We start from the raw sequence: 16,802 nt of genomic DNA on the forward strand, positions 1-16,802 counted from the left end.
GTGATACAGAAGACAGAACAGCTGAAACTGAAGAGAAAAGAAAAGGGAGAAAAAAGAATGGAAAAAATTGAGCAGTGGCTCAGGAAGTCAAATTATAACATGAAATGCAACAACATACATGGTATAGGAGTTCCAGAAGGAGAAGAGACGGGAAAAGGGGCAGAATGAGTATTTGAGGAAATAATAGCAGAAAATTTACCAACTCTCAGGAAAGAAATGAACTTAAATGTCCAAGAAAGGCAGCATACCCCTATCAGAATAAATGCAAATAGACCTACTCCAAGACACATACTATTCAGAATGTCAAACGTCAAAGATAAAGAAAAAGTTCTGATAGCAGCAAGGGAAAAGCAAACCATCACATATGAGGGATACACAGTAAGACTTAGTACAGACTTCTTTAGAGGAACCATGGAGGTGAGAAAAAAGTGTTATGATATGATTAGGATACAGGAAAAGAAAAACTTCCAGCCAAGAAATATTTATCCAGCAAAACTGTCCTTCAAATATGAAGGTGAGTTTAAAATATTTACAAATGAACAGAAACTAAGAGAGTTCTTAAAACAGACTCCACCTTTGCAGGAAATGTTAGAGTGAGCCTTACAGCCTGAAAGAAAAAGACAGAAGAGAGAGGCTTGGAGGAAAGTATAGAAGATGAGAATAACAGAGAGGGTAACAAAATGAGTAAAAAAACAGATGAAAATAAGAGATGACATACAAAAAAGAAAGAATAAAACTGTGGAAGTAAATAATGCATTTACAGTTATATCATTGAATGCGAAAGGATTAAACTCCTTAATCAAAACACACAGGCTGACAGAATAGATAAAAAACATTAGCTATCCATATGCTGCCTACAGGAGACTCAACTTAGACCCAGGGATACAAACTGCCTAAAGTGAAAGCTTGAAAAAAATAACTTCATCCAAAACAGTAATCAAGAAAGAGCAGGGGTAGCTATCCTAATATCAGAAAAACAGGCTTTAAATGCAAAAAAAATTATGAGATACAGAAGGCCATTATGTATTAATTAAAGGGGCCAGGAAAAAATAACAGTTATAAATATCTATACACCTAAACAGGGTGCCCCAAAATACATGAGACAAACTGGCAAAACTGAAGGGAAAAAAAGACATCTCTACAATAACAGTTGGATACTTCAACACACCACTCAAATCATTAGATAGAACTAGACAGAAGATCAACAAAGGAACAGAAATTTTGAAGAATACGGTAAATGAGCTAGACCTAACAAACATTTGTAGAATGTTGTACCCAAACTCAGCGAGTTATACATTCTTCTCAAGTGCTCATGGATCTTCTCCAGGATAGACCATAATTTGGGTCACAAGGCAAGTGTCAATAGATATAAGACTGAAATTTTACAAAGCACCTTCTCAGATCATAATGGAATGAAACTTGAAATCAATAACAGACAGAAAAAAGGTGAAAACAAAACTATGTGGAGGCTGAATAAAACACTCCTAAATAATCAGCAGGTCAAAAAAGAAGTTGTAAATGAAATTGGTAAATATATTGAGATGAATAAAAATGAGAACACAACTTACCAAAACTTACGGGATACAGCAAAGGCAGTGCTGAGAGGGAAATTTATAGTCCTAAATTCCTATATTAAAAAAAAAAGAAAGCTGAAACTAAAGTTATAACTGAACAACTGGCAAAACTAGAAAAAGAACAGCAAACCATTCCCAAAACAAGCAGAAGGAAAGAATTAATAAAGATTAGAGCAAAAATAAATGAAATTGAGAACAAAAAAATAAGAGAAAATCAACAAAACCAAAAACTGGTTCTTTGAGAAGAGCAATAAAATTGACAAACCCTTAGCTAGACTAACAAAGAAAAAAAAAAAAAAAGAGAAGATACAAATAAGCACAATCAAAAATGAAAGGGGGGGGCGGAGTTACAACTGACCCCACAGAAATAAAAAGGATCATAGGATATTATGAGGGAGCGGATATGGCTCAAGCAGTTGAGCACCTATTTCTACCTGGGAGGTTCTGGGTTCAGTTCCAGTGCCTCTTAAAAACAAACAAACCTGGAAACAGATGTGGCTTAAGCAATTCGGCTCCCATCTACCATATAGGAGGTCCAGGGCTCAATACCCAGGGCCTCCTGGTGAAGTCAAACTGGCCTGTGTGGTGAGCTGGCCCATGTGGATAGCTTTCCTGTGCAAGGAGTGCTACCCTGTGCAGGAATGCTGGCCCATGCGGAGAGCTGACCCAGCAAGATGATGCAACAAAAAGAGACACAGAGGAGAGACAATGAGAGCCGCAGCAGGCCAGGGAGCCGAGGTGGCACAAGAGAATGATCACCTCTCTGCCACTCCGGAAAGACACAGGATTGGTTCCCTGAGCCACCTAATGAGAATACAAACAGACACAGAAGAACACACAGTGAATGGACATAGAGAGCAGACAATGGAGGGAGGGAGGAGAAATAAATAAATAAATAAATCTTAAAACAAAAACAAACCAAAAAAACCACAAGCTAACAAACGAAAAACCTGACTCAGGGAAGCTGATGAGGCTCAGTAACTGAATGCTGGCTTCCCACATACAAGGTCCCGGGTTCAATCACTGGCCCTGGCACCTCAGATACATATAAAAAAGATATTATGAGTAACTATACACCAATAAACTTTTTTTTTTTAAAGATCAAAAACAGTCTTGTTTTATTTATACACAAGAATGACTTATTTACAACAACCAGATCTGGACTGTATACAAAATATTACAAAAGCCATTTGTTTGCACACAGAGATGACTGCATAAATTAAGACTATAAATATGAGGGGTACAAGCTCTACCCGAGGGCACAAAACCTTTTCTACAATCCTCTTCGGGGACCCTGACTGCTTTCCTCTCATGGATGGGCACACCTACCCTGGACCCCACATGCTGCCCGGGGGTGGTGACCCAGCAGGGACTGTAGGCAGGGCCAGCAGGGCCCCCAAGAAGTAACGAGGATGCCTGCCAGCAGGGAGCTTGCCAGTGGCCACTGAGGGGCAGGCTTGGGCAAGGCACACATTCACTCCTTCGTCAAGGTCAGAAAAATGGGTCTGACATAAACAGTGTTGTTTTAAATCACTGACAACATAACTTTAAACAATCCTCTCGACCCAAACCCAAAGATTTCGAGGAGAGGACACTAGTGCACAGGCTGCACCATGTATGCCAACAAACTAGAAAACCTAGACGAAATGGAGAAAATCCTAGAAACACAAAAACAACCTACATTGACTCTACAAGAAATACAAGAACTTAACAAACCAATCACCTTTAGAGAGATTGAATCAGTCATCAAAAATCTCTCAATAAGAAAAGTCCAGGACCAGATGGCTTCACAGGTGAATTCTACCAAGTATCTGGAGAAGAATTAACACAAATCCTGTCTAAACGCTTCCAAACAAATGAAAAGGAGGGAAAATTACCCAATACATTTTGAGGCCAACATCAGCCTAATACCAAAGTCAGATAAAGATACTACAAGAAAAGAAAATTACAGACCAATGTCTCTAATGAACATAGATGTAAAAATTCTCAACAACACACTTGCAAATAGAAACCAACAGCATATCAAAAGACACACATCAGGGAAGCGGACTTGGCCCAGTTGTTAGGGCGTCCGTCTACCACATGGGAGGTCCGTGGTTCAAACCCTGGGCCTCCTTGACCCATGTGCAGTTGGCCTATGCGCAGTGCTGATGCGTGTAAGTAATGCTGTGCCACGCGGGGGTGTCTTCGCATAGGGGAGCCCCATGCACAAGGAGTGCGTCCCGTAAGGAGAGCCGCCCAGGGTGAAAAAAAATGCAGCCTGCCAAGGAATGATGCTGCACACACGGAGAGCTGACACAGCAAGATGACGCAACAAAAAGAAACACATGGGGGCGGTGGGGGTGAATGGGGACCTCATATTTTTTTAATGTAATATTTTTTAAAAAATGAATAAATAAAATAAAATTTAAAAAAAGAAACACAGATTCCTGTGCCCCTGACAACAACAGAAGCGGACAAGGAAGACCACGCAGCAGATAGACACAGAGAACTGGGGTGGGGAGAGAAATAAATAAATAAATCTTAAAAAAAAGACACACATCAGGGAAGCAGATTTGGCCAAAGGATAGAGTGTCCGCCTACCACATGGAAGTCCAAAGGTTCAAACCCAGGGCCTCCTGACCCATGTGGTGAGCTGGCCCATGCACAGTGTTGATGCGCGCAAGGAGTGCTGTGCCATGTAGGGGTGTCCCCCGCGTAGGGGAGCCCCACACACAAGGAGTGCGCCCCGTAAGGAGAGCCGCTCAGCACGAAAGAAAGTGCAGCCTGCCCAGGAATGGTGCTGCACACACGGAGAGCTGACACAGCAAGATGACGCAACAAACGATACACAGATTCTGGGTGCCACTGACAAGAATACAAGAGGACACAGAAGAACACACAGCAAATGGACACGGAGAGCAGACAACTGGGGGTGGGGTGGGGTCGGGGAAGGAAAGAGAAATAAATAAAAAAATAAATCTTAAAAAAAAAAAAAAAAGACATACCTCACGACCAAGTGGGGTTTATTCCCAGTATTTAAGGCTGGTTCAATATAAGAAAATCAATCAATGTAATACACCATATTAACAAAGTAAAGGAAAAAAAGACATGATCATCTCAATCGATGCAGAAAGGCATTCGACAAAATCCAGCATCCTTTTTTGATAAAACAAAAAAAATTGTTTTATCAAAGAACAGAAAATTCTCAATATGATAAAAGGCATATATGAAAAACACAGCCAACAACATTGTACTCAATGGGGAAAGATTGAAAGCTTTCCCTCTAAGATTGAGAATAAGACTAGGATGCCCACTGTAACCATTGTTATTCGATATTGTACTAAAAAGTCTAGCTAGGACAATTAGACAAGGAAAAAAAAAATTAAAGTCATCCAAATAGGAAAAGAGGAAGTAAAACTCTCACTGTTCGGGGATGCCATGATCCTGTACTTAGGAAATCTGAAGTATCCACGACAAAACTACTTGAGCTAATAAAGTAGGTGATTGTTTCTTGGACATTACACCTAAAGCATATGCAACAGAAGAAAGAGAAGATAAATGGGACCTCCTCAAATTAAATACTTTTGTATCTCACAGGACTTTGTTAAAAGGGTGAAACGGAGCTGACTTAATGGGAGAAAATATTTGGAAATCACATAGCCGATAAAGGTTTAATATTCAAGATATATAAAGAAATGTGACAACTCAACAATAAAAAGACAAGCGACCCAGTTAAAAACTGGGCAAAAGACCTGAATAGACGTTTGTCCAAAGAAGAAATACAAACTGCAAAAAAACACACGAAGAAATGCTCAACATCACTAATGATGAGGGAAATGCAAATGAAATCTACAATGAGATATCATTTCACACCTATCGGAACGGCCATTATTAAAAAAGAACTACAAGTGGTGGAGAGGATGTGGAGAGATAGGAACACTTATTCACTGTTGGGATAAGGTAGAATAGTACAGCCACAGTGGAGGACTGTTTGGCAATTCCTAAAGAAGGTGAATGTAGACTTGCCACATGATCCTATAATACCACTGTTGGGTATATACACAGAAGAACTGAGAGCAGTGGCACAAACAGACATCTGTACACCTATATTCATAGCGACATTATTCACAATTGCCAAAAGTTGTAAACAACCCAGGTATCCATCAACATATGAATGGATAAACAAACTGTGGTCTATTCACATGATGGAATATTATGCAGCTGTAAGAAGAAATGAAGTTGTAAAGCATATGACAATATGATGAACCTAAAGGACATTATGTTTAGTGAAGTAAGCCAGACACAAAAGGAAAAATACTATATGACTGTGCTACTATGAACTAAATATATTGTGTAACATATTGTATGATTTAAAAAAATTTATATGTATCCACTATAATAATTGAAAACTGAGGTTTTTATTCAACTGTTTTCTTTTTCTTTTTTAAATGTTTATATTTTCAATTACTAAATGTACAAAATGAAGTTTAAAAAAATGAGCTTATCTTCTAGTGGTAATCAGTCATCACTCCCTTTTAAGTAATTCTCTAGCTATCTCAAAACTTACTGAATTAATATACATTCATCAAAAATTGGTAGTATTTAGTCTCATCAATGAATTAAAAAGCTCCAGAAATTGCATATTTATTGGAAAGGTTTCATCATGTTTTATGTAAGATTTTGCCAAGTGCTGACAACCTCTTATGGCTCAGTTCCAGTACTAAATGGAATTATATATTTATTACCTAAACTATATAAGTTACCTATGTTTGCAGCAAAAAAAAAAAAGGAAAAGGAAAAGGAAATACATATTATTAAGCAAAAAGACAAAAAACACCAAATGTGATCCTTCTACCAAGAGATTATTAAACCAATTATTAAGGAAAAAAAAGAAACCAACAAAGACTTATACACTACAACCAAGTGTGATTTATTCCTGGTATGCAAGGGTGGTTTGACATAAGAAAATCAATTAAAATAATATACCACATTAATAAATGATCATCTCGATCAATTCAGAAAAGGCATTCGTCAAAATCCAGCATGCTCTCTTATTAAAAACACTTTGAAAGATAGGAATAGAAGGAAAATTCCTCACTGTGCTAAAGGGCATATATGAAAAACCTACTCAATGGGGAGAGATTGAAAACTTACCCTCTAAGATCAGGATCAAGACAAGGACACTACTGTTATTCAACATTGCGCTAGAGGTTCTAGGTAGAGCACTAGACAAGAAGAAGAAGAAAAAGGCATTCGAATAGGAAAAGAGGAAGTAAAACTTTCACTATTTGTGGATGACATTAACCTATATATAGAAAATTCTGAAATGTCTACTATAAAGCTAATTGGACTAATAAATGAGTTCAGCAAAGTGGCAGGATACAAGATCAACATGCAATAATCAGTAATGTCTCTGTACACTAGTACTGAACAATCTAAGGAGGAACTCAGGGGGGAAATTCCATTTACAATAGCAACAAAAAGACTCAAATACCTATGAATCAATTTAACCAAAGAACTATAGGACTTACACATAGAAAACTGCAAACAATGCTAAATCAATGAAGACCTAAACAAATGGAAAGACATTCCATGTTCATGGATTGGAAGACTAAATATCATGAAGATGTCAATCTTACCAAAACTGATTTACAGATTTAATGCAATACCAATCAAAATTCCAACAGCCTACTTTACAGAAATAAAACCAAATTCCTTGGGAAGAGAATAGCTAAAAAAGAAGAGCAATGTGGGAGGAATTTCACTGCCTGACTTTGAAACATATTACAAAGCTACAGTGGTCAGAACAGCATGATACTGGCATTAAGACAGACACATCGATCAGTGCAATTGAAAGTCCAGAAATAAACCCTCACCTCTATGGCCAACCAGTTTTCTACAAACCTACCAAAGCCATGTGAACAAGACAAAACGATCTCTTCAACAAATGGTGCTGGGGGAACTGGATAGCCATAACCAAAAAAATGAAAGATGACCCCTATCTCACTTGGTATAGAAGAATCAACTCAAAATGGATCAGAGAACTATATATAAAAGCCAGGAGCATAAAACTAGTAGAAGAAAATGGAGGGAAACATCTTAAAATCCTTGTGGTAAGTGGTGGTTTCTTGGACCTTCCACCCAAAGCTCAAGCAACAAAACTTTTGGAGTAATCAAATTGTCCTAAAATCTTTTGTGGTGATGAATACACAACACTGTGATTATACTAAAAGCCACTGATTATGCACTTTGGATAGATCATATGGTATGTGAATATTTCTCAATAAAACTGCTTAAAAATAAATAAATGTACAAGAATAGCCAGAAATAGCAGCTATGTACAGCAGGGAAGCATAGAGAAATTGAGAGGTGAAGAATTTTCTTGTTTGCTTTTTTCTGTTTTTTGTTTCTTATTATTATTGTTGAAATAATGAAAATGCTGTAATAATGACTAAAGTGATGAATGCACAACTATGTGATTATACTAAATACCATTGGTTGTATAGTTGGGTGAATTGTATGATTTGCTAATATGTATAAATAAAATTGATTTGTTTAAAAAAAGAGAGAGAGTGAGAATAATCAATTACAGATAGCCCAGAACCAAGAAACTACAATGGCATGGCAGCTAAGAAGTAAAGTTTCCAAAGGAAAGGAGTGGTAAACATTGTTGAGTGCTACAGAAATGTCAGTGGTGCCAAAGAACTGTTGAAAAATTCAGGAATGGTAGGGACAGACACCAGATTAGAGGAATAGTAGTTTTGAGAACATTAACATAATGCACAAGTGCAATCATTTATATATCCCCACCCCCCCTTTTTAACATTTCCAAGAAGTCTGAAGTAAAGGGAAGGAAAAATATAGGTTGGCGGGTTGAAGGCAATGGACAGGTTGGTGGTATGGATAGGTAACCTGAGTACATCTGTGAGCCATGGGGAAGGACTCAAGAGAAAGAGTGTGAAGACCACTGATATGATGGGGGAAACAGGAAGGTGTGCACAGACTGAAGGCCATAATGTGGTCAAAAAGCGTGTTCAGGCAGCGGACTTGGCCCAGTGGTTAGGGCATCCGTCTACCACATAGGAGATCCGCGGTTCAAACCCCGGGCCTCCTTGACCCGTGTGCAGCTGGCCCATGCGCAGTGCTGATGCGCGCAAGGAGTGCCCTGCCACGCAGGGTGTCCCCCGTGTAGGGGAGCCCCACGCTCAAGGAGTGTGCCCCGCAAGGAGAGCTACCCAGCATGAAAGAAAGTGTAGCCTGCCCAGGAATGGCACCGCACACACGAAGAGCTGACGCAGCAAGATGACGCAACAACAACAAAAAAAGAAACACAGATTCCCATGCCTCTGACAACAACAGAAGCGGACAAAAATAACAACACGCAGCAAATGGACACAGAGAACAGACAACTGGGGTGGGGGAGGAGGGAAGGGGAGAGAAATTAATAAATCTTTAAAAAAAAAAGAATATGCATTAAAAAAAAAAGCATGTTCATCAGAAAAAAGGAATATGGGAAGATAAAATGGTGGTAGCTAGAGAATATGAGATCTTGGAAAAAATGGAGAATACTTCCAAGGTATTCAGTGGAAAGCAAAAGTGAAGATAACAGTGACCGGAGTTGAGAATGTTGGCCCCCAGCAAGCTCACAAAAGCCATCAGGAAAGACAGAGGGCTGAAGATGCAGACAAGCACTGAAATTCTGTTGAGGACAGCAGGAAAGTATCCTGGAAATTGGTGGCCAACAGAAAGAGATGGAATATGATGATATGACATTGGTCAAATGGTTAAAAATAAATTGGTAAAACCTCAATGAAGAGGGGAGCGGGTGTGGTGCAGTGGTTGAGCTTCTGTTTCCCATGTATGAGGTTCAATCCCTGATACCTCCTAAAAACAAAACAAAACAATCTCAGTGAGGAGAGGACAACAGAGGAAACTAGAGATGCCAAGAAAGCACGGGGTAAGAGGATGGGGATGGGAACATTCTTGTCCCTGCCCGTGCCCGTTGTCTGCTCTCTTTGTCCATTCACTGTGTTCTTCTGTGTCCACTTGCATTCTTGTCAGGTAGGAATCTGTGTCTCTTTTTGTTGCATCATCTTGCTGCGTCAGCTCTCCATGTGTGCAGCACCACTCCTGAATGGGCTGCATTTTTTGAATGGGGCAGTTCTCCTTGCGGGGCACATTCCTTGTGCATGGGGCACCCTACGCAGCGGGCACCCCTTCATGGCACGGCACTCCTTGCACGAAGCAGCACTGTGCATGGGCCAGTTGACCACACAGTCCAGGAAGCCCTGGGTACTGAACCCTGGACCTCCCATATGGTAGGCAGACGCTCAATCAGTTGAGTCATGTCTGCTTCCCAGGGAACATTCATTTTATAAAGGGATATGTGTAACTCAAAATCTTCCAAGGAAATGGAGGAAGGTGCCAAGGTGAGAGAGAATAGGCCAGAATTCTGTCCTAGTGATCCATGATAATGGAAAATAATCTCAGCATGTGTACATCCTTAGTTGTAAAGGGATCAGTTCCATGACATCCTGAAAACTGTGGACTGATTCAAACAAAAGCATTGCATACAATGAATACTTAAAGCCCATGTAATTGCAGAATAATTCATACATGTACAGATGAAAATAAGAGATACAGAGATGGACGTAGGAGACTAAAAGTGACTGGAGCAGAGGCATGAAAATATCAAACACTAGTATTTCCTAGGAAAGAAATGCCAGTTTCTTGATAGTTTAACTCCTGATGGTGAAAAGGTAAAGCCTATGAACAGGGAGATAAGCAAGAAAAACAAAAGCAGGGAGCCAGCTTTCTCAGAGGTAAAACCAAAACCAGATTCTAGAAGGCTGCATGGCCTCTGAAATTCACAAGGCCTTGCTGAGACTGCCCTTATAAAGAAACAGATAACTTGTCTGGGACTCCAGAGACTCCTGGTAGGTCAGACTGCAGATAGACACATAGGTACCATTGTGAGATGAAATCAGGTCATAGAAAGGCCAATGAAAATAACTGAATTGGAAAAGGAGAAAGAAGGTTTTAAAAATTAAGTGACACCATGAGAAGCTGAAGCTGCTAAAAGCATCAGCATCCACCCCCAAATCTCCTTATGCAAGGACTTAGTCTCCCTTGTAAATGGGCAAAAAATTGCAGAAAATGAGTGTGAATAATATTTAAATAAAGGAATAATCATTATTTCGGTGGCCATGTAACATTCAGTAACCATGTCAGTTATAGTTATGTCAACTCCGTCTTCTTAATCTTGGAATAATTGCTTAATATTTGACACCAGGGAAGAAATCTCTTCATCCTTAGAAATGGGTGTAGAGGCCCTATTAAGCAATTAACCCAGGCAGGCAAATAAACACCCACATGAAGTGGCAAGATTAGCACTAAGAACAGGTGGAAGAACAAAAGCATCTTAGCAGAAAAGAAAAATGAGGAGAAAAATCTACAGTATAGAAAGGAGGATTTAAGTTCAACTTAAGAAAATATCCCTATAGTGAAAACTCTTAGTAAAAGGACACATAGTGGTGATGACATTCCATCTTATACTTGGTAGGTACTTTAAAACCTTTCTCACAGAATTTATTATATATCATGTTATTTGATGCTCAATCTTATGCACAGGACACCTATTATTGTTCCCAGCCCAAATGAAAGGGCTGAGGTTTAGAAAGGTGAAATCACTTGCTCATGGGCACACAGCCAGGAAATGGTAAGACATGAACCTAGATTTTCTGACTCCAGGTTCAGTGGTCTGCCTACTCTTCCCAAATACTCAAACATCTGGATGAACTGGGCAGTATTCTTGTCCATCAGCAGAAAACCTAGAAGGACAGACCTCCATGATCTCAAGATGCTCACTATCCCTTGAATGCTCTCTCTCTCTTTTTTAAATTTCTCTCCCCTTCCCCCCCCAACCCTGGTTGTATGCTCTCTGTGTCTATTTGCTGCATCTTCTTTGTCTGCTTCTGTTGTTGTCAGCGGCACGGGAATCTGTGTCTCTTGTGTCAGTTTTCCATGTCGGCGGCGCCGTTCCTGGGCAGGCTGCACTTTCTTTCCTGCTGGGCAGCTCTCCTTACGGGGCGCACTCCTTTCGCGTGGGGCTTTCCTACGCAGGGGACACCCTTGCGTGGCAGGGCACTCCTTGCGTGCATCAGCACTGCGCGTGGGCCAGCTCCACACGGGTCAAGGAGGCCCGGGGTTTGAACCGCGGACCTCCCAAGTGGTAGACGGACGCCCTAACCACTGGGCCAAGTCCGGCACCTTGAATGCTCTCTTGACAAAGAGCCAGCTCATCCAACCACTGTGTGTATGTGTGCATGCATATGATATGTATGCACACACATATGTTGCAGGCAGGTAGGCAGGCACAAAGCCGATACTTAGGGAATCAAGAGTAAAGAATGAATATATGACTAGAACACTGAAACCTGCCTCTCTGCACAGAAATACTCTTACCTTGCATCAAGTTCCTCTTTGCATAAAACCCTGACATTTTCATGATGTTCAGGAGCCTGCTGTTGGTTTCTAAAGGCTCTAACACCATACCATGCTGTCACCATAACAGCCCCCCAGTGAGCCATCAAAAGCCTGGCTAGAACATTATGAATATATCAGTTTGCTTACTACCAAAATATTAAATTGCAATATTTTATATTTATCTCTATTTAAATTTTAGCGATGTTGCATAAATGTTAATATGGTCTTACGCTAATACAATCACAGAAAAGTCTTTATAATGTCATATATTGTCAGAGTCCTGGGTGAGTCGTGGCCTGCTAAGCAGGCCCAATGTGTGCATGTCAAGTCATCCTGTTAGTTCCCCTTAACTAGGATGTGATATCAAGATGGTACCCCAATTTCCCCTAAGAAACGTATTTCCAGAAGCAAAGGCAAGGGACAAGCAGGATAATTTGTTTAGACTGAAGATAGAAAGAAGATATTTGGAATTATGGGAAAGATTTCCAGAAGGGTCTGAAAAGAGGTTAATAATGTTTGATTTAGTTCTTTTCTAGCTTGCAAAACAAAAAAATGAGCCTCAGTAAGGCCTCAAGCCTCGAAAACCTCACAGGGATAAGGTCCTGGACTTTGCCAGGACTGAAACTGCAACCACCAATGACAAACTCACAGATCTTCTACCTTTCAAATTATTACACAGGAGGATCTTTCTCTGGGCTTCCTGAGCAATGCTCTGGCCCTGGAAGATGAAACCAATGGTGGTGGAGAAATCCCAAAGGACCTATCCTTGCCTGTCAACAACACAACCACAGGACAATCAAGGCTTGAAGATCAAGGCAGGGTAATTATAAGGGAGACAAACAAAGAAGAGAAAGGCCCACAGTGCTCTTAGCCTCTCCTCATGGGAAACTCTTCTGCGCTTTCCAGCTCTGTCCCTCAATTTATTAATAAGAAAAAGATGCTGGAGCCTTTCAGAATAAAAGGGAATAAGAACTTCTAATTAAATAAAGATGAGCATGGATGAAAGACAAAGGAAATCGTTTCCAAAGAAAGCCTCCAATGGTAAATATATTCAGAATAGCCTTTCTCCTGCAAAATCACCGTCACTGCAGCCAAGCAGGACAACCCCTAATAGCTATCATCCATGTCCTTGCAGCAGAAATCAGATTATTGGTTCCTATTTTAGAGGCACAAATGGTCCAAGGGGCAAATGTGCTTTTTAATGGGATGAATTATAGCTCCAATGGACCAACTGCAGCATGAAGACATCCTGACCTTTTTAGTCTGAGTATAATGATATGGGGCCCTCATATCTTTCTGTGTCTACTCCTTGGAGATGCTGTCTCCTTACTCTCCTTGCCTGATCAATCTTCTAGCACAAACTATACTAACTGAAATTCTAAACAACTCCCACCCAGATAGCATGGTAACAAGACTTCATATTGATTGGTTCCAGACAATTAGGGGAAGACACAGTCCCCCCAACAGGCCCTACTTGGTCAATTTATTGGTCATTTATTCATCATCAAATATAGCTTCACTGTCATAAGGATAGACTCCTGGTGTTTATTCCCCTCCTTCCCTACTATCTATGTTTTGTCTGTTTTATTAGCTTTGAATAAAACAGACTATAACCTCAAATGTGTTATTAAATATTCATATATATCAGAGAGGAGAGAGAATCATTACATGATGATAACATGGGTAAAAACCCTCATATAAACTTAGAATAAGGGCAGTATACAAGTCTTACTTGAGTTCTCTTGGGATTGACTGACATGTGGGTAGAGATACGCAGGAGGTTCAACTATAACCTTCTTCCCAACCAATCAGGCCAAGAGTGGAGCTAGATTTCGCCAGAAGAAGCCAAACCATCCTGGTCAATGGGACATCCTCTATGCTGCTCACCTGGAAAAGGCAGCACCCAGCACAAAGGCAGCATACTCCTTCACCAGGGGCTCTGTGTTGTTCAGTCCATTGATCACCACTTGAAGGCCACCAAAGGAAAGCAGGTCCTGTGCATTATCCATCTGCAACAAAGTTAGTACAATACAACCATCAAGGAAGGGAGAGCTCTTCTTATACAACTTCTTTTGATGATTGTCCAAAAACAAATAAAAAAACCAAGTAAAAAGCAGTGGTGGCCTTTCTGACTAACTAGGAAAGGGGTTGCAAAAACAAACTAAATTTTTAAATAAGCTTAAATTTTAGAGCTTCTAATTCATCTAACATGATGTATGAGCACCTGCGTGGGAATCAACAGAAATGGCACCTAGCTATTGCTGATGCCAAACATGTCCTGGAAAATTCCAATACCATAATGAGTCACATAGCTTAAAAAGTACAAGCTGTTAATACAAAGACCATGGCGTCATCAGCACCACTAAATGGTGCCATGCTTCCTGTCGACATCAAGCCCCAATGGGGGCAGAAGAGGTAGCAGATGCTTAAAAAGAAAAAAAAGAGGAAAAAAACCCCAATTTTAAAATTAAAAGCCAGGAACTATAAAAGGGGCCCATGGTAGGGGACTAGAAGAGTGTTGAAAGAGGAACAGCAAAATTACCCTTTATTCCCTCTTTCTTACCTGATACATTTTCAGTTTGGCTGAATCTGAGGACCGGCAGAAAAGCCTCTTCTCAAAGGTTTTAGTCTAGGCTAGTGGGTAGTGGCTACTGTAATGGACAATGTCATGATCACAGAGAGTTCTACTGAACAGCACCTGGTCTAGGCTATCATTTAAGGTCCAAAGACTTGAGTCCAAACTCAAATCTTTCATTCTCTAGGAGACCAAGTTTCATTAGTATCCTGGAACAAGAAGACTTAACTTCTTCAGAAAGGTCATTACCCACATAATAAAATGCAGACTCCCTTGAAAATACCTTTATTGCTACAAAGGTGGCCTCTTGCCAGCATGCTGAACCATTCTACAAATCACCAGGATAACTCAGGAAGCTAGATCCCAATAACAGCGTGATTTCTACTCACTGTTTCCCTCCAAATTCCACAAAGCAGTTTCCTATCTGACTGTGTCCTTGCCTCTGCCTCCAAACTGGAAGAGGGCTCTGACATAGAAATTGCATTTGAGATGACAGCATTGTATTTGACTCTGCCAATATATATGGTTGGGCTTAGCCTGCTTTTACCAATTGGAAAATCATTTTTATACTTTTTGATAAAATCTCCACAAAGCAGAAGTTTTGATCTGCCTTTCAAGTGCTGTAGCCCAGTGACCAGAACAGTGTTGGGCACACAGTTACTCAGTAAACAATTAATGAACTAATGAATGAATCTGATCAGGTAAATTATACCTGAAATAAACTCCACTGTGTGTCAAAAGGGAATCTGGGGTACCTGTGATAACAAAATGAAGGGGCCCTGGCACCACAGACATATTGAAATGGTCAATCCAGATTTGTGAAGGAAGTATGTAGTCTTCTGTGCCATGAGGCCTCAGACCAAGGCAGGGACTTTTCTGCCCCAATCTGTCCTTAAGAAGAGTAACTGGGCCACAGCCCAGCTAACTAGAGATTCCGAGTTGGGTGCTTTGCTGACTATAATACTTACGGAGAGCCTTCCTTCCTCACATGCTCCAATTTTAAAGTCTAAGAATTCATTGCCTTTCCTTTGATAGACCTGCCTCTAGGTTTTCTAGATACAAAACCAAGGCTGAGAATCCTGTCATCCATACATGCAATAGCCACTAATCAAAGGTGGTATGGGTTCCTAGTAGAATGAATGTCCCAAAGCAACACAACCCAGAGTCACAGAGATTCTATTCTAGCTATAGTCTAATACTACAACAATAGTTCAGTACAACATAAAGGCTGACATTTATATAAGCACTTCAGCCTTTTCAAGACATTTTTTCATTTTTCCTTTGACTGGAGGTGAGGAAGAAAAGAAGCCTTCTCTGTCCACTGCACAGACCAAGCCCAAAAGCTGGGCCTTGCCCAGTGTCACACAGGAGAAAGCACAGAGCCCAGGCTCACAGCTCCCCACCTGAGTCTGGGGCCAGAACTTTTCCCAGGCTGCCTTCAGAATGGGGTGGGGAAGGCAGAGAGGAATTCAAGGCAGAGGGAGAGTGCACTTTAAGGAGACAGAAAAGGACCTTTGCCAACACCCAGGAGGAAAGGAAAGGACCAGAGCACCAAGGCAATGAAAGAACAGGAAACAGAGAAAGGGAGAAATGGTGGTAAATAATTAAAGAGTCACATGAGGGAAGGCAAATACACCACCTTAGGGTGGATGGGGCAGACTGAGGCCACTCCTCATAAATAACTTATAAACTGTTTTCCATATGCAAGTTTTTGCTTTCCATAAGTTCTGTTTAATAATTCAAATATGTCTATGAGGAATCCTGAGGCAGACCTAGTTCTGATCCTTGAAACCCAGGGCTCTTCACAACCTCCATTCAGTACAGAACAGGAATGGACAGGCAAAGCTACTGCTTTAAACAGTTCAATCTTGCTCAAAGCCAGTATATCACCTCAATTTCCCTGCTGTAATTAGAAAGCAAGGCCAAGCTGTGTCCTCTTCAATTCCCCGGTGAAATCACAACTTCACACTGATGCATGACAGCCTGACAGACAGTCCTAAGCCAAGGACCTTACACTTCCAAGCAAAAGGCCAATCACCCAGAACATTTATGACCCATCTGCCAACAGAGCAAGCTTGGCCTCTGCCAGGGGACTAGTTCCTGGGTTGACCTCACGTTGAGTCTGGTGCTGTTGAAGACACTGTTCAGCCCACCCAGGGACCTGCAAAAGTGGGTGGAACGTCACT

General features: G+C 40.6%; 1 protein-coding gene across 12 annotated transcripts in view; it reads right to left on the reverse strand.

Moving 5' to 3' along the window:
* The window catches only part of SIL1 (SIL1 nucleotide exchange factor), a 336,574-nt gene that overhangs the window by 93,302 nt on the left and 226,470 nt on the right, over positions 1 to 16,802 (reverse strand). For all 12 annotated transcript variants that reach the window (XM_023584479.3, XM_071218308.1, XM_058279470.2 and 9 more), the window contains one exon: positions 13,929 to 14,050. In XM_023584479.3, coding sequence (XP_023440247.1) covers positions 13,929 to 14,050 — 122 coding nt within the window. The remainder of the gene's footprint in view (positions 1 to 13,928; positions 14,051 to 16,802) is intronic.

The sequence above is a fragment of the Dasypus novemcinctus genome, chromosome 2, assembly GCF_030445035.2.
Source record: "Dasypus novemcinctus isolate mDasNov1 chromosome 2, mDasNov1.1.hap2, whole genome shotgun sequence".
Taxonomy (NCBI): domain Eukaryota; kingdom Metazoa; phylum Chordata; class Mammalia; order Cingulata; family Dasypodidae; genus Dasypus; species Dasypus novemcinctus.